This window comes from Coregonus clupeaformis, unplaced genomic scaffold (assembly GCF_020615455.1).
Source record: "Coregonus clupeaformis isolate EN_2021a unplaced genomic scaffold, ASM2061545v1 scaf0864, whole genome shotgun sequence".
In the NCBI taxonomy this organism is placed as follows: Eukaryota; Metazoa; Chordata; class Actinopteri; order Salmoniformes; family Salmonidae; genus Coregonus; species Coregonus clupeaformis.
Window position 1 is genome coordinate 145,001 of NW_025534318.1, and position 22,514 is coordinate 167,514.

General features: G+C 44.9%; 1 protein-coding gene across 1 annotated transcript in view; it reads left to right on the forward strand.

The window, feature by feature from the left end:
* Window positions 1–14,422, forward strand: part of LOC121555798 (teashirt homolog 3) — a 35,933-nt gene extending 21,511 nt beyond the window's left edge. The window contains exon 4 of the mRNA XM_041869650.2: window positions 9,978–14,422. Within this exon, the coding sequence (XP_041725584.2) occupies window positions 9,978–13,372 (3,395 nt within the window). The 3' untranslated portion in view covers window positions 13,373–14,422. The remainder of the gene's footprint in view (window positions 1–9,977) is intronic.
* The last annotated feature ends 8,092 nt before the right edge of the window (window positions 14,423–22,514 follow it).

Sequence of the window (22,514 nt, forward strand, 5' to 3'; positions counted from 1 at the left end):
GTGTGTGTGTGCCCATGTTGACATGCATGTTTGTCAGTCACGGCTCCAGTCCACGCTGCTATGCTTTTAAATTTAGCCCAGGCAATATCAAAAGCAATCAGGCGCACGCAATCCTATCTGTAGCGTCATCCTGCGACTAAATCAGAATAAAGAAACATGTCTGCATTAGGCTGCAGTGGGGCCCAGAGCACGCTAGTAGATTAGACCTGACACAGCCTCCAACAACCACAGTAGCCCTGACCAGGCTCTCAGCTGTTGGAGCTCGCTCTCCCTCTCCACCTTCACACAAACCCAATAACGAAAGAGACAAGAGTGTGAGTATGTGTGAGAGGGAGAGTATAAAGAGAGAGAGGAGAGGGTTATATCCTCCACATTAGTGGCTGAGCCGGCGATTTGCTTTTCTGTCCGTTTGTGTTCTGACAGATCTGGCATTATCATAATCGCCTCCCGTACATGACGGGACGTTAAAGTGATGCTGTCGTTTTATTTACGGGCAGGTCGTCCCACGTCTCCCCGTGGCCCGGCGCTAACTTCCCGGCCGAGCCTAGCCGAGTAGGTCAAATGACATCTTTTGATCAGGGCTGTCCAAAGAGATCAGAGGAGACTGGCAGGTAATGGATATCCAGTGACAAACCAAATCTAGAGCAGGGATGGGAGCTGGGCGCTAGCGCCGAGCCGGCTGCCACTTCCCCATTAGGACTGCTCTCCCCTCTCTTTCCCAGGGACTGCAGACTGACATCTCCACAGGCCACCTAAATCACAGAGCCGACCGCTCTTAACACTGGTTATTATGGTTTGGAAATGGCTATTATTTCCCCTCTAACATTTTTGTTAGAGTCTTTGTGTGTCCTTCTGTGTGTGTTTCAATGAGACACAGGGATATCAGGGATTGTATACAGTATTTTCCTCTTTCATGCCATGTATTTTCTGTTTGTCTTATCTGTATCATACTTGTCGTTTGAGTGTGTGTATTTGTGTGTGTATTAATATCAGTGTGTGTGTGGGTGTGTGTGTGTCTTCAGAGAAATTACAGCAAGGCCCCAGGGATCGCAGCAAGCCAGATCTGTTCTCTCCCATTACCCAACAGCCCTCTCTAATGGAAGACTGACACAGTCCTGTGATTCTGTTCTGAGTGGGACTCGAGCAGAGAGGGGGAGGCAGGGCAGTACAGGGATAGATAGAGCACTGAGAGAGGATGAGGCAGGGCAGTACAGGGAAAGATAGAGCACTGAGAGAGGATGAGGCAGGGCAGTACAGGGATAGATAGAGCACTGAGAGAGGATGAGGCCGGGCAGTACAGGGATAGATAGAGCACTGAGAGAGGATGAGGCCGGGCAGTACAGGGATAGATAGAGCACTTAGAGATGGTGAGGCAGGGCAGTACAGGGATAGATAGAGCACTGAGAGAGGATGAGGCAGGGCAGTACAGGGAAAGATAGAGCACTGAGAGAGCGGGAGGCAGGGAAGGATAGAACACAGAGAGGGACTCAAGGAGATACTGATGAGAGATGGTGGAAATGATGTATCCTGCTCAGCCCTGGTTGGATCACTGTGTACACCACAGCAGTCCCTCCTCCCTCCCTCCCTCCACTCCCTCCCCTTGGGAACAGATGACTGTGACCTCTGGTTGCCCTGTGCTTTAGGAACATGACTGCTCCAAGTGGTGCACATCTGAATAACAAAGGGAGGCTGGTGGACAATTTGCTTGTGATCATCGTCTCTGCTTGATAATAATGTGTGTGCTGTCTGTTAGTGGGCCGTTTGAGACCGTGCTGGAAGTGATGCTGGCGCACAGCTCATAACCCCACCCCCCAGCCCGCATCTAAATGTCAGGGGGTGATTCCATTGGCCGCCGTCTCATGTAGGGAGCATCAGAGAGCGGCATAGTAATGGATGTTTAGGGAGTCAATTATCATAACCCCCTGGCTAGATAGAGTATTATACACAGGCAGTTTGTATGGATATGAAAAGGTCTTTTTTTATTATTGATGTTTAATATATAATCACATTCTCTGTGAACCACTATGTCTGTGCAATGGGTGTGCCAGACACAGTCTCTGTCAGATATTGGCTAAGCATTTTGAAATAAGTCTATTCTAGTTGCGGCTGAGGGAGTGTGTGTGAGACAGAAAGAAACTATCATATTTGTTGTATTTCTGTGATCAACTACCCAACTAACTCTGTCTACCCATAGGCCTATTGAGGGTATTCATCTTGGTGGTAGTTGGGATTGGATGGACAACGACAGAGAAAAACACTTGTTCTAATGATTCGTGCCTCCTCTACTGTTTGCCAGGATTTCATACAACAGAATTCACACAGAAACCAGGTATCTCGCAGTCATTCAGGCCAACTGGGGAAATGTTGACCTTGTCTCTGCCTTTGTAAACTTCATAGTGAGATTGTCTCTCAGACGGAGGTCCGTTCAGAGCTGTGTGTGTCGGAGGACCTGTCGGAATGGGGTCATTTTGAGCGTGTGTGTAATTTTGAGAAACATGGCTCTCCATGTCACTGCTCAATGTGTCTGACAGTCTAGGATTCGCTACAAACTATTTCCGTGGTTTTATGTAGTTTTAGTAGTGTTAAGAATGATAAAGACAGGATTCTCATCGTGGTTAGGTAATCCAAAATAAGTACAAAACAAATATAATAGGCTCTTTGTCAGTAACGTTGTTTTTATTTGTTTGTGGGGAATGCCTCGACTAATACTGCTATTATTACTGAACCTCTTAGTCAGCATCTCCCAGCACAATGCTTCTCCACTTGTCTTTGAACGCTGAGCAACGGTACCGTTTAAGAAAACAACCTGAACTTAAGGTTTCTTTCATTTCTAGATGGAGAAGCCTTATTTTATTTCTACACCCCCCACCCTCTCATCCCATCTCCTGACTCTGAGCGCATAGATAGGGGGGGGGGGGTGATTGGGGAAAGGGGTGTCTCCTATTTGTTGAGTTGAGAACGCGTCAGTAGCACTCTGCGCTCGGCAGAGTGTCAAGGCGAGGGGATGGGCTGGGGAAGCACCCTGGTGAAGGGATGGCAGCGGCAGTGGCCCAGGCATGTAGGCAGGCACCTGGAGCCGGCGGCACGGCGAGGCACGGTGTGTAAATACGCTGTCAGCCGCTCTCCAGCTGAGTGGCATGAGCAGCCGATTAGCCGCGCTCGCACCGGTGTTCATGCATAATCTTACAGTTCCACCGTGCTCCCTCCACCACGCTCCCGCCATCTCCCCATTACCTAACCTGTTCTATCTCCCCTAATCCACCCTCACTCAGATATACGCTCCCCTCGCCTCATCATCACATGGCCAGGCACTGGGCAGCCCACCAGTACAATGTATATGCAAATACAGTACGTAGTACCTAGGTCATTTTCAGGTGCTTTTGATATGTATCCCCATGTCACAGATTATTTAGCATTTTCTCTCTCTCTATCTCTCTCTCTCTCTCTCTCTCTCTCTCTCTCGCTCTCTCTCTCTCTCTCTCTCTCTCTCTCTCTCTCTCTCTCTCTCTCTCTCTCTCTCTCTCTCTCTCTCTATCTCTCTCTCCTCTCTCTCTCTCTCTCTCTCTCTCTCTCTCTCTCTCTCTCTCTCTCTCTCTCTCTCTCTCTCTCTCTCTCTCTCTCTCTCTCTCTCTCTCTCTCTCTCTCTCTCTCTCTCTCTCTCTCTCTCTCTCTCTGCTGCATTGCTATTTTAATCCATCTCAATATGTCCTGGTGGTCTTGGGCTGTACAGAGATGGCTGGGCGGGGTAGGGAGGCTGGTTAAAGTAGCCTTTCCTTTCGAAGGCAGTGTTAACTTGTAGCCTTGGAGAGCTGGCTCCATTCGTCAGGCGTCTGGGTCGATGGGGCGTCTCTCTTCGATCGATGGCACGCCTCGGCGATCCCTCGCCTCCATTCTCCCTCACTTCCATCCCTCGCTCCGGCCAGCAATAGCCCCTTAGCCACCTCCATGCCACACACACACACACACACTAGAATACACACTAGATTAGAACCCACACAGCCTCCCAACCAATTTGTCTGTGCATGTCAAATCGCAATAATTAAGCATTATTGATCTCAGATTCAATTAACTACATTAACGCGGGTTATGGTAGCGGCGAGTGGCGAGGGGGAGGAGAAGGAGAAGGGGAGGTATAGGATCTCATCTGAGGGGATCTGAGGGGAGGAGAGGGGAGGGACAGAGACAGGATCTGGTGCTATCTCATATTCTCCACTACCACACTGGCAGTGTCAGCTTAAGGCTACTAACCATTCTCCTTCTAATGATATCATCTAGCAGATAGGCCTACTGCTGTATTGGATGAAGCTACCTCCCATTATGAACGTGGGGATTGGTGCTATATTTAGCATCTTTCATTACCAACCAACTAGCACTTATTTCCCTTTCCACCTTCACCTCGACACCTAAAGGTATTCATGGAACCTGTAGGTTTTCGCTCCTCTTCTCCATTCTAACCAGGCAAAGTAAATTAACTTGGGGGTATTTGATATTTGATTGGCTGCCATGATGATTCACTCCTGCTTTTGTCTCTAATAAATGCTCCCATGACACAGCCTTCGGAAAGAGACGGCTAACAAAGTCTCATCTGATAAAATTCATCCCGTGGTCTGTCTGAAACTGTCCCTCAAACCAAAACTGTGAAACTGATAAAGGCATGTGACTACAGACCCCCCCCCCACACACACACACACAGTGTGTCATACATTCCACAGTTTCACTCATAAACAGTTCTGTAAACATACTGTAATAGAGTGCCTGTGTGGATGATTTGCCTGTGAAGTGATTATGTAATGATGATTAACTGTATCCTCACAGCATAATTCTGGACTAAAATGAACCCTTAATGGTTGTATTGACGTGTATACAATATAGTCAACCAGAATTGACCTTTTATGGAAAGAACATTTTCAGAATAATTTGCTACTGAGATATAACAGCAACTGAGTAAATGTATCAAATGGTAGGCAAGAATTAGAAGAGGGATGACTGCAAACAATTAATTGATAATTCCTCAGGTTTAATTTCCCCCCTAAATATCCCCAAATTATATACAGTACACTAATTGACATTTTGAACTAACACGATATTACATGGACATGACAAATATCGGCAGTACATTGGGGGTTCAGCGCTGGATTGTTTGGATATGGAATCCTTTGATACAGATACATTTGTTATTTTGATAAGTAAACTCATCTCTGTGTTCCGAGGCCCCAATCCCAAAAGCACACATCTCTCCCCCATTCCAAAGAGCCATTCTCAATGGGTCTTCTCTCTTAATATCCCACTGAAAATGAGATCAAACTCTCTTCGTCGCTGCTGCCAATTAATTCAGAGGTTATTTTCACTCGCTCTCCCTTCTTTTCCACCCATCCCGTTTTCTAATTAAAAGAGCACCTGCGTGGCGGAGTGTTTGGCCCTGCCTGCACCAGGGCTGAAAACTCAATATTGGAACACACATCCACGGTCACTTTAGGGGCCCTGTGGCCTGGCGCCGGTCCAGAGGCCTGTGAGATGCTCCCTGTGTGGCCTCAGGTTTGAGGTCTTTCCAAGACCTCCCTCCTTCCTCTCTGCCTGTCTTCCCTCCTACCTCCACATCTATTCCTGTCTTTCTCTCTCGCTCTACTCTCTATGCCTTAGGCTAAAAGCTGAGGTTCAAGTTGTAGTTGTATACTGTATGTGTTGCATTACATTCCATCTCCATATGACTTTAATGCAAGACACATAGACAAATACAAATAAAGGAATCATTCACACAATCGCCTCCCTTTCGCTTTCAGTATCTCTTTCATTGTCTTCTCAGGCACACACACACACACACACACACACACACACACACACACACACACACACACACACACACACACACACAATGTTGGTTTTTGTCCTGTCAAGTTCAGGTCAAGGTTAGTGTTTCGTCTGGTTTGTTCACACTTGAGAGAGGGAGGTAGGAGGTTCAGTAGAAAAATGACTTGGCATTGGCACAGAGAGAGGCATATTATTTTTGCCTCTCGCTGAATTTGCAGTTGCACATTTTAATGACGTTTAAATCAGTGTTGTAATTATGTTTTAGGTGAAGTATACATTTATATTTAGTGCGGTAGCAAAGGTTTCACTGCAGATTTATTGGCTTTGGTGTTAAAATGACCCTCCCCATGCCTTCCTTTCTCCCTGTGTTTTAATTACATTGAACAGCTTTAAGTCTGGGTTGTATTTTGAGGAAGGAGATTTCACATGGGTGTTTGGCCTCGATGTCAGTGATGTTCTGACTGCTTCCTGAGCAAAGGCATTGTTCTATTAAACAGCTGTCGTTTTGACTGATTCAGAACAGATGGCAGTCTGCATGTACGTGTGTGTGCGTGTGTGCGTGTGTGCGTGTGTGTGTGTGCATTGCATGATCAGGATTGCCTGTTGAGTTGTGTGTGGTATTGGATTACATGTTAAGATATCCCGTCTTTTGCTGCTCAGTGTTCCAATTGTGCTTTTCTGAGCATCTGTTCACAAAATGGCAGATGTCCATTATAGATGATTATGCATCTAAACGTAAAAGTTTCTATTGTCCACTCTGGACACAATAATAGTGAAATCCCTAAGACTTATGTGACAAGTCGTATACATTCTTCAGAAATGTTGTAACATTTTAAGTAGAAATGCTACCAAAATAATTGGCTGTAAGAATACATTTTCTTCTTGTTCAGGTGTTGTTTAACAATGTATTATGTTGTATACATCCTATATACTAGTACACACGAGGTAACCGATTCCAACTTGCTGCATGTTGATGTGTGAGATTGAACATTAAGCAGCCTGCTTGTTCAGTTGAAAGGCCGCAGAGACTGCCTTGAGGCACAGCGTTTTTACTGCAGCGCAACGACTGGGAGCTGCTGCGTGTTTCAGTGCATCTGTTTATCCCACGGCATCACACTGCCAAAGGCAACAAAATGAGCCCCTTGACAATGACAGAGATTTTCCCTGTGTCTGGGCTGATGCAGTGCTCACACCTTCTACTACAGCTCCGAGGTAGAAGTCTGCAGTAACACTGCTGGAGCGGGTTGTGTGACATGGCTGGCAGGTTCTGGAGCTAGCTACCCAATCTCACCAGATATAACTGTACCTTTTGAAGAGGCTGTGGCTTTCCCACAAAGCTCATTAATTTTAGTAAATACTTTCCATTCTTTTAACTTTTTTAACTTGACTTTTTATTGGAATTAATATAGAAAGGACAGTATAAACATACAGTGGGGAGAACAAGTATTTGATACACTGCCGATTTTGCAGGTTTTCCTACTTACAAAGCATGTAGAGGTCTGTAATTTGTTATCATTGGTACACTTCAACTGTGAGAGACGGAATCTAAAACAAAAATCCAGAAAATCACATTGTATGATTTTTAAGTAATTAATTTGCATTTTATTGCATGACATAAGTATTTGATACATCAGAAAAGCAGAACTTAATCTTTGGTACAGAAACCTGTGTTTGCAATTACAGAGATCATACGTTTCCTGTAGGTCTTGACCAGGTTTGCACACACTGCAGCAGGGATTTTGGCCCACTCCTCCATACAGACCTTCTCCAGATCCTTCAGGTTTCGGGGCTGTCGCTGGGCAATACGGACTTTCAGCCTCCTCTAAAGATTTTATTTTGGGTTCAGGTCTGGAGACTGGCTAGGCCACTCCAGGACCTTGAGATGCTTCTTACGGACCCACTCCTTAGTTGCCCTGGCTATGTGTTTCGGGTCGTTGTCATGCTGGAAGACCCAGCCACGACCCATCTTCAATGCCCTTACTGAGGGAAGGAGGTTGTTGGCCAAGATCTCGCGATACATGGCCCCATCCATCCTCCCCTCAATACGTTCTTCCTCCAAACATGGCGAGTAGAGTTTAGACCAAAAAGCTCTTTTTTTGTCTCATCAGACCACATGACCTTCTCCCATTCCTCCTCTGGATCATCCAGATGGTCATTGGCAAACTTCAGACGGGCCTGGACATGCGCTGGCTTGAGCAGGGGGACCTTGCGTGCGCTGCAGGATTTTAATCCATGACGGCGTAGTGTGTTACTAATGGTTTTCTTTGAGACTGTGGTCCCAGCTCTCTTCAGGTCATTGACCAGGTCCTGCCGTGTAGTTCTGGGCTGATCCCTCACCTTCCACATGATCATTGATGCCACACGAGGTGAGATCTTGCATGGAGCCCCAGACCGAGGGTGATTGACCGTCATCTTGAACTTCTTCCATTTTCTAATAATTGCGCCAACAGTTGTTGCCTTCTCACCAAGCTGCTTGCCTATTGTCCTGTAACCATCCCAACCTTGTGCAGGTCTACAATTTTATCCCTGATGTCCTTACACAGCTCTCTGGTCTTAGCCATTGTGGAGAGGTTGGAGTCTGTTTGATTGAGTGTGTGGACAGGTGTCTTTTATACAGGTAACGTGTTCAAACAGGTGCAGTTAATACAGGTAATGAGTGGAGAACAGGAGGGCTTCTTAAAGAACAACTAACAGGTCTGTTTGGTTGGTAGGTGATCAAATACTTAGGTCATGCAATAAAATGCAAATTAATTACTTTAAAATTACTTTAAAATCATACAATGTGATTTTCTGGATTTTTGTTTTTGATTCCGTCTCTCACAGTTGAAGTGTACCTATGATAAAAATTACAGACCTCGACATGCTTTGTAAGCAGGACAACCTGCAAAATTGGCAGTGTATCAAATACTTGTTTTCCCCACTTAGGTTGTCTTTGCAACGTAGAAAGTCATTTGTGAAGAAAAAAAGACAATATATATATATATATATATATATATATATATATATATATATATATACTGTATATATAAGTGACTGCTCGTTTTTTGCAATAGGATTATAGTGTCCCATATTAAAGCGGATATATAGATTTCTTATAAATAATGTTCTGAATGTTGAGATCATTCATATTCAAGTGATCTTTAGCAGTTGTTAATGATGATAGAATGTGTGCACCGACACAGTATGGTCAGTGTCATTCTTGCCCTTAGTTACATACCTGGACAATGAGTGATGAACAGCTAGGAATCAGAAACGGTCAGGAATGTACAGAATTATCCCAGTCCACTATTTACAGACAGCCTCCATCACAAAATAATAAATGTGTCTGCACAAAGATAGAAAGTGCTTTTTTATTTGTATGTTTCCATCTCACTGCAATCCACATTTTATTGTTTTAAACAGAAGGGATTTGAATATAAATTGAAAGCATACTCTCCAGGCTAAACTGTAAATAATAACTAAACTTTCTCATCTTTTGTAATTGAAGTAAATGTGTTTTGTTCTGAGAGATTTGTAGTGGGAAACGTACATACATTCATTTTTATTAACAAGTAGGCGAGCCTGTGCCGTGTAATGAGTGAAAATGCATGCTTAATTTAAATGGTGAGTGTGTCTGTTAAGAAATGCATTAGAGGCTGAAGAAGAAGCATAAGACATATTAATTGACAGACAGGAACTGCTGTCTCGGAGGTTGATACAAGTAATTTATTACTTCAGAAACGAATGCCACCTCCAGAATGTGCTTCATTAATTTCAAATTTAGTTTTAATTTCAAGCTGTTGCCCCTTGAGAAGAATAAGGTGGCAAGTTGTGTTTGAAGAGACATTTCCTCTCCCTCTTCTCTGTCTATCTTTCTCATTCTCTGCAGTAAAGAACAAAGGAGGTGGGAGGGAGGGAGAGAGGGTGGAACTTTATTCCATTTGGAAAACAATGTAAATGCAATTGGGAAGTTGAAATGGAATTACAGCAACAGTTTATGATATGAAGTAGTCTCGTCTGTGATTGCTTTGTTTTTCTGATATGGGAAGAACATTCTAGTGCTTTGTATTTCTATCAGCTGTCTGATTTGCAAGGCATTGCAAGAATGCCAAATTGGAGATCTTCATCATTAGCCATGGTGTGCTGTGGTAATAACAATCCTCTCTCTGTTTCTCTCTCTGTTTCCTCAGCGTATGCCCCTGAGGATGAGAAGGAGGCTGCCCTGCTCGATGAGGACCTGGAGGGGGAGGACTCTGCCGGTGAGGAGGAGCCTGCGGTCAAGTACATGTGCCAAGACAAGGACTTCCTTTTCAATGACCGGCCAGGTTTCCACGACTCCCCCGTGGCCGACTTCTCCGGCCATGAGTTGGACAATGAGTCTCACCTGAGTGAATCCAGTGACCGCATGTCAGACTTTGAGAGTGCCTCTCTCAAAAATGAGGAGGAGGTCGCAAAGGTGCCCCTTACGTCCTTGTCGCCAACTTCCTCTGTCATGATGGCCACCAGCACAGCTACAGCCACGGAGGACGGCGCCACCACCGGGCCAGACAGCCTGGAGCAGATGAAGGCCATCTACACCAGCTTCCTGACCAACTCCTACTGGTCGTCTCTGAACCTCAACCTCACCCAGCCACCAGTGGTGGAGAAACCGCCACGCAGCCACAGCAGCAGCAGTAGTAGCAGTAGCAGCAGTTGTGGCAGCAATGGCAATGGTTACGACTGGCACCAGTCCGCTGTGGCCAAGACCCTCCAGCAGGTCTCTCAGAACCAGAACCGGCTCATCCACCCAGCAGCGGAGCAAAACAACCTATTCAGCACCGTGCAGCTCTACCGTCAGAGCACAAAGCTATACGGCTCCATCTTCACAGGTGCCAGTAAGTTCCACTGCAAGGACTGCAGTGCTGCCTATGACACGCTGGTGGGACTGACTGTACACATGAATGAGACAGGCCATTACCGCGATGACAACCACGAGACAGACAGCGAGGGCACCAAGCGCTGGTCCAAGCCACGCAAACGATCCCTCCTGGAGATGGAAGGGAAAGAAGATGCTCAGAAGGTCCTGAAGTGTATGTACTGTGGACATTCTTTTGAGTCTCTGCAGGACCTCAGTGTCCACATGATTAAGACAAAACACTACCAGAAAGTGCCTCTGAAGGAGCCAGTGACTCCTGTGGCAGCCAAGATCATCTCCTCCGCTCGGAAGAGAGCCCCCATCGAGCTCGACCTCCCCAGCTCCCCAGACTCCAACGGGGGCACCCCCAAATCCTCCCTAAATGACCCTAATGACCCCCTCCAGAAGGCTTCCAACCCCTACATCACCCCAAACAACCGTTACGGCCACCAGAATGGAGCCAGCTATGCATGGCAGTTCGAGTCCAGGAAGTCCCAGATCTTGAAATGCATGGAATGTGGCAGCTCCCACGATACACTTCAGGAGCTAACAGCACACATGATGGTGACCGGTCACTTCATCAAGGTCACAAACTCTGCCATTAAGAAAGGCAAGCCCATCATGGAGTCTCCCCCAACGCCTGTCCCCACCATCTCTGCTGGTGAGGAGAAATTCCAGTCTGTGCCACTGGCAGCCACAGCATTCTCCCCACCTCCTCCACCCATACCTCCTCCCTCTAGTATTTCCCCTGCCATGGCTGTGGAGATTAAGAAGGAGGAGAAGGAAGTGGAATGTATGAAGGAAACCACTAACAGCAGCAAAGACAGGAAGACTGGAGATGACGAGACAGAGGAGAAATTCGATATCTCGTCCAAATACTCTTACTTAACAGAGGAGGATCTGGAGGAGAGCCCTAAAGGAGGGTTTGACATCCTCAAGTCCTTGGAGAACACAGTGACATCAGCCATCAACAAAGCACAGAACGGTGCTCCCAGCTGGGGGGGCTACCCCAGCATCCATGCTGCATACCAGCTGCCCAATATCATGAAGCTCTCACTGGCCAACTCAGGGAAGAGCTCAGCCCTGAAGTACATGTTCCCTGGAGGAGAGCTCCTGTCCCAAAACGCCAAAAACCAACCTCTGATCTCCCCGCCCAGCCGTCAGACCTCTCCTCTCCCCAAAAACAACTTCCACGCCATGGAGGAGCTGGTGAAGAAGGTCACTGAGAAAGTAGCCAAGGTGGAGGGGAAAATGCGGGAGCCGAGTGTAAGGGCGTCCCCAATGAGACGAACCACGCCCTCCCCCTGCAGCAGCGAGGCAGGGGAGTCAGCCAGAGGGGAGTCCCCCAAAGAGAGGAGAGGGTCTAAAACCCCTGAGAGCATCGGAGGAGGCAGCCACAAAGACTGTAACGGTGACACCAATATGAAGGAGTCGCTGGAGAATGGGTTGGAGTCTGCTGTCAAATCCCCCATCTCCGCCTTGTGTGGCAGCACAGCCATTATTACAGACCACCCGCCAGAGCAGCCCTTCGTCAATCCTCTAAGTGCGCTTCAGTCCGTGATGAACGTCCACCTGGGTAAGGCAGCCAAGCCTGCTCTGCCATCCCTGGACCCCATGAGCATGCTCTTCAAGATGAGTAACAGCCTGGCAGAGAAGGCCGCTGTCGCCGCTTCCACCCCAGCTCAGACCAAAAAAAACAATGAGCACTTGGACCGCTACTTCTACCACGTCAATAACGACCAGCCAATAGACCTGACCAAAGGCAAGAATGAAAAGAGTAGCTCTCTGGGTTCAGCTGCCCTGTCGTCATCCACGTCAACACCCTCCTCTGTCTCCCCCTCCTCCACAACCACCATGGCCAAGGCCTCGTCTGCTGTGGCATCATTCATGTCCAACTCCCCGCTGCGTGAGAATGCCCTGTCTGACATATCAGACATGCTGAGAAACCTCACAGAGAGTCAAGCCTCCAAGTCCTCCACGCCCACCAGCCTGTCGGAAAGGTCTGACATTGAGGGTTCCACTCAAGAGGAGCTAGAGGAGATCTCTCCAGCCCAGAAACGCAAGGGCCGGCAGTCCAACTGGAACCCCCAACACCTGCTCATCCTACAGGCCCAGTTTGCTGCCAGCCTCCGGCAGACTGGCGATGGGAAGTATGTGATGTCAGACCTGAGCCCCCAGGAGAGGATGCACATCTCCCGTTTCACAGGCCTCTCCATGACCACCATCAGCCACTGGCTGGCCAACGTCAAGTACCAGCTGAGGAGAACCGGAGGGACAAAGTTCTTAAAAAACCTGGACTCAGGCCACCCAGTGTTCTTCTGCAGCGACTGTGCTTCTCAGATTCGTTCCCCCTCCACCTACGTCAGCCACTTGGAGTCTCACCTGGGCTTCAGACTCAGAGACCTGGCCAAACTGTCTGGAGAACAGCTTGTCAGCCAGATCTCACGTCACACCAAAAGCCTGTCCGAAAAACTGCTCTCCAACCACTCCAACTCCAACCCTCACCTCCTCTCCCACGCCCACTCCCCGTCTCCCTCCCCTGACGAGGATGGTAGCAGCACCTCGTATCAGTGCAAGCTCTGCAACCGGACTTTTGCAAGCAAGCACGCGGTCAAGCTCCACCTGAGCAAGACCCATGGGAAATCCCCAGAGGACCACCTTATGTATGTGTGTGAGCTAGAGAAACAGTAGCACTAAGCTCTGGACATGCTGCACTCTCTCTCACGTTCTCTCTTTGTCTATCTTTAGCCTTTCACAGACATTTCTTTCAAAAAAGGACTAAAACTATTAAGTGATGAAACTGCACAAAGATGCCATAGAACTACTGTTTAGTTTCGGCACATGGTTTCTGATTTTCTTTAAGGTAGACTCACTCTGGCCCAAAAAGCTTTTGTTTGTTTATGCTCTCCTTTTTGAAAAGACGGTAATTTTCTAAATGTGCAGTGTTAAAGAAAGAGGTGCTGTTGTCACTGATAAAACATATGAAGGTTAAACAATATTTTAAAATGAAGTGGTATGTATTTGAGAGTTGTGTAAATTGGATTTGATTTCTTTATATTTTGGCATCCTTGAGATGCGATAAGCTGCATGCATAAATTAAACAGTTTAGTTAAACATTTGGTAACTAAATCTGGCGGCACTTTTCTTTTTTTCTCTCTTTCCCTCTCTTTTTGTTAATGTGACCGTTATGTGCTGGTGTCAGCATCTGAAATTTAACCCTCTGAGTACGGCCAAGCACTTCTACCCGAATGATCCAAAACCCCTATCAAAACAAAATATTTTAGATTGGAATCGACCAAGCTATTGTGTGGTTTGTAAGCTGCACAATGAGACTACTATATGTCCATGTCCAACATCTAGTCTTTAAACATGCATTGTATGTGATGCAAAATCTAAATCTGAAGTCGTTTACTTTGTTTAATCAGGGGACTTTATGAATTCAGGTCTGTGTAAAAATGTATATAAAAACATATATACTAATTCCTGTCTAAATTATGCATCATTTTTATATTTTTAATTTAAGAGGAGTATGACTATCTACTGGTGCACAATATATGAAGACATTAATGAAATTGTTTTGCACAATAGTTTTATAAATATGTTATTTAATCAAATGATATGAAAATAAGAGGAACAAAATTACACAGAAATATTTTATTTCCACCTCGTGCTCAAAGGGTTAAACCTCTAGTACAAGACAGTACATGTGCCGGTATTTGAACAATAAAAGATAAAGGTTGTACAAAAAGATGTTACTTTATGAAGTAATGAAGAATTCCACATGTAACCTCTTATTTATAAGCACTCTTGGTTGTTGTTTCATATCGTAGAATGCCTTTTGGATTTTTTAGTTTTTTTGTTCTGTCTAATTACTCTCCCACAATTCGCACTGCAGCTTTATCTTTTGGGGATATGAAAGGTAACCATGGTTACCTCACCTCTGATTGACAGTTCTGCTACATTTTTGGCAGTTAATTTGCTGAAGTAACTGACAGCTGCCAGTGTACAGAAATCTTAGGTGTAAAATATTGGCATGTAAACAGCACAGACACTGTTATGCATTCTGTGCCGTGTTTTGTTGTTGTTGTTGTTGACAATGAAGCACCCATTATATGACTTCATATAACCTTTTTTTCTACTGCAGCATTAAAAGGAAACAGTTTTTGCAATAACACTGTGTGTCATGGCTCACGATTATGTAGGTGCTGTGCGTTTTCTAATGAGCACATTAAACTGAAATTGTTTATGGCGATGATGAGTTCTAGATGAGTGGCAGGGCCCTGCAGAAGATGAAAGCTGTCACACCATCATCCTGTGTGGTTCCACAAAGCTCTGCCTGGAGCGGGAATAGCCTCTGGGCCATATCAGAGTCTATTATGGGAGCCACAGACACAACCCAAACGCTATAGTGGTGACACCAGTATAACATGTCCATCAAGTGTGTGTGTCAGTCATACATTTTCCTTTCTGCAATCCTCTCCATTTGAATGTGTTGGGCTACATATGAAAAGGGAAATAGAAACCACATACTGAATACTGAACAACAGGTAACTCCTAGCTGTGTCATCTCCATTTACAAACACAGCAATATGTGAACTGAGAGATGCCCTTCCCCTCCATCTCGTTGACTGGATGTAGCAGATAATTGCATAAACCCTGGCATTAGCTGTCTCATTTTCACCATTTTATTCCCTGCTCTGTAATTAGCCCAGACTTCCATTTTGTGTGTACAGTAGATAGAAAAAAAGGGGAGACCGTTGTTTAGGCCTCACGGAGGATGACAACAATGCAGCAATGATGAGCTCATGGCTTTGAAGTCCTGTTCTATATGAAACAACAATTACATGCAGTCTATCAGTACAGTTAGTTAGTTGGTTACAGATACTAGGCCTATTGCCTCTCCATGAATCAGGACATTCACCCACAATAGAGGAGGAAGAGAAGGAGGGATGGAGGACTGTTTGTCAACTTCATCTTTTGTCCTTATGGTCTGTTTTCTTCTTTTAGCTGCTGAATATGTTTTGTGTCAGGTCCTGTCACCAAAACCACCTCACAGATAAACTCCTACACACAGTTATAGACCAACAACCACACGCACACACACACCCTTCAGCAGCCAGGTAGAGGGACTTCATCCGTGGTGACAAGGTGCCGCTGTATGTGAAAATGTCAGCCTTCACAGCCGTGCCTGACGTCTGGCGCTGTATTTAAGGCTCTCATTAGTCGCAAAGAAAATATGCGTGAAATTGAAGTGTAAGAAAGCATTTTCTCTCCACTCACATCCAGCGAACGCAGAGTAGGCTGGGCTTATTACGGTTCAAAACAGGCGTGCAGGAGACAATGTGTAGCCAGAAGGCACGTGCACACTTATTCACTATGTATTCCCACACAATCCCTCAGACAATAGGCTTCATGTCTACAGATGGATGTGTGAATATCAAAAGAACAAATGGTCATGTGTGGAGTTTTTTGGATGAATGCCTTTTTACATATGAGTGCTATGCCAAATATGAAAAGGAAATATCCATGTTTGATGAAAGGAATGCACTGGCTCAAATATGCTATGGAAACTAACATATTACTGTTCTGGATATGTTCCTTTGTGCTAGCACATTACTGCCGCATTGTAACACAATGTAAACATCGACATCCTCCTGGCTGGAGCATACAGTACAACACAGCTGATGTGCACCTTTAAGCTGCTCAGACTTTATCCTTAATGTAGCGAGGTGTACTGCAGATTCAGATAGCTTTATCAGGTGTAATGTAATACGCCCTCAATGGATCCACACTGCACAATGGATTTACACTGCATAACACAGACAAAGCCACACATCTACAAATACGATGTGATTCTCCTTCCTAGCTAGCAATTTACGGTTCTTCTGAAGATGCTTTTAGGGCCTTCGAGGTTAGGAATACTGCTGCCCTTATTTAATTTGTTAAATTGAGTGTTCCGAAACTGTAATACAAAAGCATTCCATGTAGTGAAGCCACGTTTTCAGAAGTAATTCCTTAGACATTGATGAGGGAAAATCATTCTGTTTGGGACGTGTCACACGCTACTGCTATAGTGATTTAAAATGATAAGCAAATGCAAACACAGGCGTTCAGGTTGCACACAAAGTACACATACACATGCAGTGAAATATGTTGTCCAGCGGGCTCGTGGAATCACATGCACACACACACACACAGTAGGCCTGGATTTATTCACTCCACTGTTGACTCCATGTTGTACAATGTCTGGAGAGGCCTTTGAGCTTGAAGGGACTTCTTTAACCTGTGTTATTTACATGCCTAATAATTCTCTTCTCCAACAACACCTTCACCTTGGAAGCAGTCCCATTAGACATGCTAATTTAAGGAGGACCTGTAAATTCTCAATCACAAACAAATACTAATGTGAAAAATACTGGCATGCGTCTAAATCACGGGCGTGTCCCGCTGACCTGACCGTTACCCCAGTCTGCAGAGAGAGGGAGGGAGAGAGAGGGAGAGAGGGAGTGAGGAAGACAGACGAAAGGAGGAAGAGTGGTTGGTGGCTTGTAATGGACCACCGTAGATCTTCCGGCTGTCACGTTACCAAAGTATCTTAAAATAACGCGTGTGATGAATGTACAATTTCCTTAATTTATGGGGCTGTGGTGTGCTGAGGGCTACATGCGGGATGGAAATCTTAAATGGGGCTTGAACAGCACTCCTCACAACAAGAAATCGATATGCTATGCAGCTTAGGGAACTATCTGCTCTGGCCAAGGAGCGTGGGGGTAATTTCCTCGAAACGCCACAAACACTGTTCACACTTCCCCACCACAAAAAAAGAATCACACACACACGGAGAAACATATGCTATCTGTGTGTCGTTTCAATATAATAATGACACCTTTGTTCTTTATTGCAGAACGGGACAAACATATCCTCTCTAACAACAAAGACCATAAAGATTTGCAGCAGCAATGCCATATTACACCACGGATCATCACACTAGATAAGACAGAAATGACTCACTGAATAGGACTACATGCCACATATAGACCTACATAGAATTAAATGCACTTAGGCCTACAGTTATAAGCTCCTGCAGTGCACACACACACATACAAGCAAATACTCAGACAAAGTGGCAAATTATAGTATTGTTTGGCATACTGTCTTCACAGAACAGGAATAGTTTCATGGCTGAAAATGTTCAGTATTTACAAAGGCTTTATTTATCTATTAATCCATTTTAATTTGCCTTGGTAACAACATCATTCCAGCATGTCTTTGAAACATGATGAAATGGAGACCCCATGGCCACACTGAAATTATGCATTTCTACTGCTGTCATATCATAGCCACAATACTGTCCTCATGACACTGGTCATGCTCTTTACTTACCCATCTGCCTGGTGGTAGTGGAAAGGTTTATGATGGCCACTGGAACTGGAAGGGGCAGCTCTGGTTGAGTTGTTGCATTGTGAGACTGCTGTCTAATGGCGTTTGATTGTAATGCAGTAAATTTGCTAGCCAGGCTTATTTCAGTAATGTAGCTATTGCATTTTTTCCCTCAAAGCTAAATTTGACTCGGTTAGCAAGCTAGTTACAGTGAGGGAAAAAAGTATTTGATCCCCTGCTGATTTTGTACGTTTGCCCACTGACAAAGAAATGATCAATCTATAATTGTAATGTTAGGTTTATTTGAACAGTAAGAGACAGAATAACAACAACAAAATCCAGAAAAACGCATGTCAAAAATGTTAAATAGATTTTCATTTTAATGAGGGAAATAAGTATTTGACCCCCTCTCAATGAGAAAGATTTCTGGCTCCCAGATTTATTTTATACAGGTAACGAGCTGAGATTAGGAGCACACTCTTAAAGGGAGTGCTCCTAATCTCAGCTTGTTACCTAAATAAAAGACACCTGTCCACAGAAGCAATCAATCAATCAGATTCCAAACTCTCCACCATGGCCAAGACCAAAGAGCTCTCCAAGGATGTCAGGGACAAGATTGTAGACCTACACAAGGCTGGAATGGGCTACAAGACCATCACCAAGCAGCTTGGTGAGAAGGTGACAACAGTTGGTGCGATTATTCGCAAATAGAAGAAACACAAAATAACTGTCAATCTCCCTCGGCCTGGGGCTCCATGCAAGATCTCACCTCGTGGAGTTGCAATGATCATGAGAACGGTGAGGAATCAGCACAGAACTACATGGGAGGATCTTGTCAATGATCTCAAGTCAGCTGGGACCATAGTCACCAAGAAAACAATTGGTAACACCGTGAAGGACTGAAATCCTGCAGCGCCCGCAAGGTCCCCCTTCTCAATAAAGCACATATACAGGCCCGTCTGAAGTTTGCCAATGAACATCTGAATGATTCAGAGGAGAACTGGGTGAAAGTGTTGTGGTCAGATGAGACCAAAATCGAGCTCTTTGGCATCAACTCAACTCGCCGTGTTTGGAGGAGGAGGAATGCTGCCTATGACCTCAAGAACACCATCCCCACCGTCAAACATGGAGGTAGAAACATTATGCTTTGGGGGTGTTTTTCTGCTAAGGGGACAGGACAACTTCACCGCATCAAAGGGACGATGGACGGGGCCATGTACCATCAAATCTTGGGTGAGAACCTCCTTCCCTCAGCCAGGGCATTGAAAATGGGTCGTGGATGGGTATTCCAGCATGACAATGACCCAAAACACACGGTCAAGGCAACAAAGGAGTGGCTCAAGAAGAAGCACATTAAGGTCCTGGAGTGGCCTAGCCAGTCTCCAGACCGTAAACCCATTGAAAATCTGTGGAGGAAGCTGACGGTTCGAGTTGCAAGACGTCAGGCTCGAAACCTTAATGACTTGGAGAAGATCTGCAAAGAGGAGTGGGACAAAATCCCTCCTGAGATGTGTGCAAACCTGGTGGCCAACTACAAGAAACGTCTGACCTCTGTTATTGCCAACAAGGGTTTTGCTACCAAGTACTAAGTCATGTTTTGCTGAGGGGTCAAATACTTATTTCCCTCATTAAAATGCAAATCAATTTATAACATTTTTGACATGCGTTTTTCTGGATTTTTGTTGTTGTTATTCTATCTCTCACTGTTCAAATAAACCTACCATTAAAATTATAGACTGATCATGTCTTTGTCAGTGGGCAAACGTACAAAATCAGCAGGGGATCAAATACTTTTTTCCCTCACTGTAGCTTGCTCAGCTGGTTAAAATCAGTTAGCTAGCTAGTTAAGTAAGTGTCGATGGGTGCCTAGCTTTTCCACATACAGTACCAGTCAAAAGTTTTGACACACCTACTAATTCAAGGGTTTTTCTTTATTTTTACTATTTTCTACGTTGTAGAATAATAGTGAAGACATCAAAACTATGAAATAACACATATGTAATCATGTAGTAACCATAAAATGGTTAAACAAATCAAAATATATTTTATATTTGAGATTCTTCAAAGTAGTCAACCTTTGCCTTGATGACAGCTTTGCACACTCTTGGCATTCACTCAACCAGCTTCATGAGGTAGTCACCTGGAATGCATTTCAATTAACAGGTGTGCTTTGTTAAAAGTTAATATGCGTTTGAGCTCAGTTGTGTTATGAAAAGGTAGGGGTGGTTTACAGAAGATAGCCCTATTTGGTAAAAGACCAAGAACAGCTCAAATAAGCAAAGAGAAACGACAGTCCATCATTACTTTAAGACATGAAGGTCAGTCAATACGGAACATTTCAAGAATTATGAACGTTTCTACAAGTGCAGTCACAAAAACCATAAAGCGCTATGATGAAACTGGCTCTCATGAGGACCACCACAGGAAAGGAAGACCCAGAGTTACCTGTGCTGCAGAGGATAAGTTCATTATAGAGTTAACTGCACCTCAGATTGCAGGCCAAATAAATGCTTCACAGAGTTCAAGTAACAGACACATCTCAACATCAACTGTTCAGAGGAGACTGCGTGAATCAGTCCGTCATGGTAGAACTGCTGCAAAGAAACTACTTCTAAAGGACACCAATAATAATAAGAAACTTGCTTGGGCCAAGAAACATGACCAATGGACATTAGACTGGTGGAAATCTGTTCTTTGGTCTGATGAGTCCAAATTGGAGAATTTTGGTTCCAACCGCTGTGTCTTTGTGAGGTGAACGGAAGATCTCAGAATGTGTGGATCCCACCGTGAAGCATGGAGGAGGAGGTGAGATGATGTGGGGGTGCTTTGCTGGTGACACTGTCAGTGATTTATTTAGAATTCAAGGCACACTTAACCAGCATGGCTACCACAGCATTTTGCAGCGATACGCCATCCCATCGCGTTTGTGCTTTGTGGGACTATCATTTGTTTTTCAAGAGGACAATGACCCAACACACCTCCAGGCTGTGTAAGGGTTATTTGACCAAGAAGGAGAGTTATGGAGTGCTGCATCAGATGACCTGGCCTCCACAATCACCTGACCCAACCCAATTGAGATGATTTGGGATGAGTTGGACCACAGAGTGAAGGAAAAGCAGCCAAAAAGTGCACAGCATATATGGGAAGTCCTTCAAGACTGTTGGAAAAGCATTCCTCATGAAGCTGGTTGAGAGAATGCCGAGTGTGCAAAGCTGTCATCAAGGCAAAGGGTGATTACTTTGAAGAATCTCAAATACATATATATATATATATATATATATATATATATATATATATATATATATATATATATATATATATATATATATATATATATATATATATATATATAAACAGTGGGGAGAACAAGTATTTAATACACTGCCGATTTTGCAGGTTTTCCTACTTACAAAGCATGTAGAGGTCTGTAATTTTTATCATAGGTACACTTCAACTGTGAGAGACGGAATCTAAAACAAAAATCCAGAAAATCACATTGTATGATTTTTAAGTAATTAATTTGCATTTTATTGCATGACATATGTATTTGATCACCTACCAACCAAACAGACCTGTTAGTTGTTCTTTAAGAAGCCCTCCTGTTCTCCACTCATTACCTGTATTAACTGCACCTGTTTGAACACGTTACCTGTATAAAAGACACCTGTCCACACACTCAATCAAACAGACTCCAACCTCTCCACAATGGCTAAGACCAGAGAGCTGTGTAAGGACATCAGGGATAACATTGTAGACCTGCACAAGGCTGGGATGGCTACAGGACAATAGGCAAGCAGCTTGGTGAGAAGGCAACAACTGTTGGCGCAATTATTAGAAAATGGAAGAAGTTCAAGATGACGGTCAATCACCCTCGGTCTGGGGCTCCATGCAAGATCTCACCTCGTGGGGCATCAATGATCATGAGGAAGGTGAGAGATCAGCCCAGAACTACACGGCAGGACCTGGTCAATGACCGGAAGAGAGCTGGGACCACAGTCTCAAAGAAAACCATTAGTAACACACTACGCCGTCATGGATTAAAATCCTGCAGCGCACGCAAGGTCCCCCTGCTCAAGCCAGCGCATGTCCAGGCCCGTCTGAAGTTTGCCAATGACCATCTGGATGATCCAGAGGAGGAATGGGAGAAGGTCATGTGGTCTGATGAGACAAAAATAGAGCTTTTTGGTCTAAACTCCACTCGGCGTGTTTGGAGGAAGAAGAAGGATAAGTACAACCCCAAGAAAACCATCCCAACCGTGAAGCATGGAGGTGGAAACATCATTCTTTGGGGATGCGTTTCTGCAAAGGGGACAGGACGACTGCACCGAATTGAGGGGAGGATGGATGGGGCCATGTATCGTGAGATCTTTGCCAACAACCTCCTTCCCTCAGTAAGAGCATTGAAGATGGGTCGTGGCTGGTTCTTCCAGCATTACAACGACCCGAAACACAC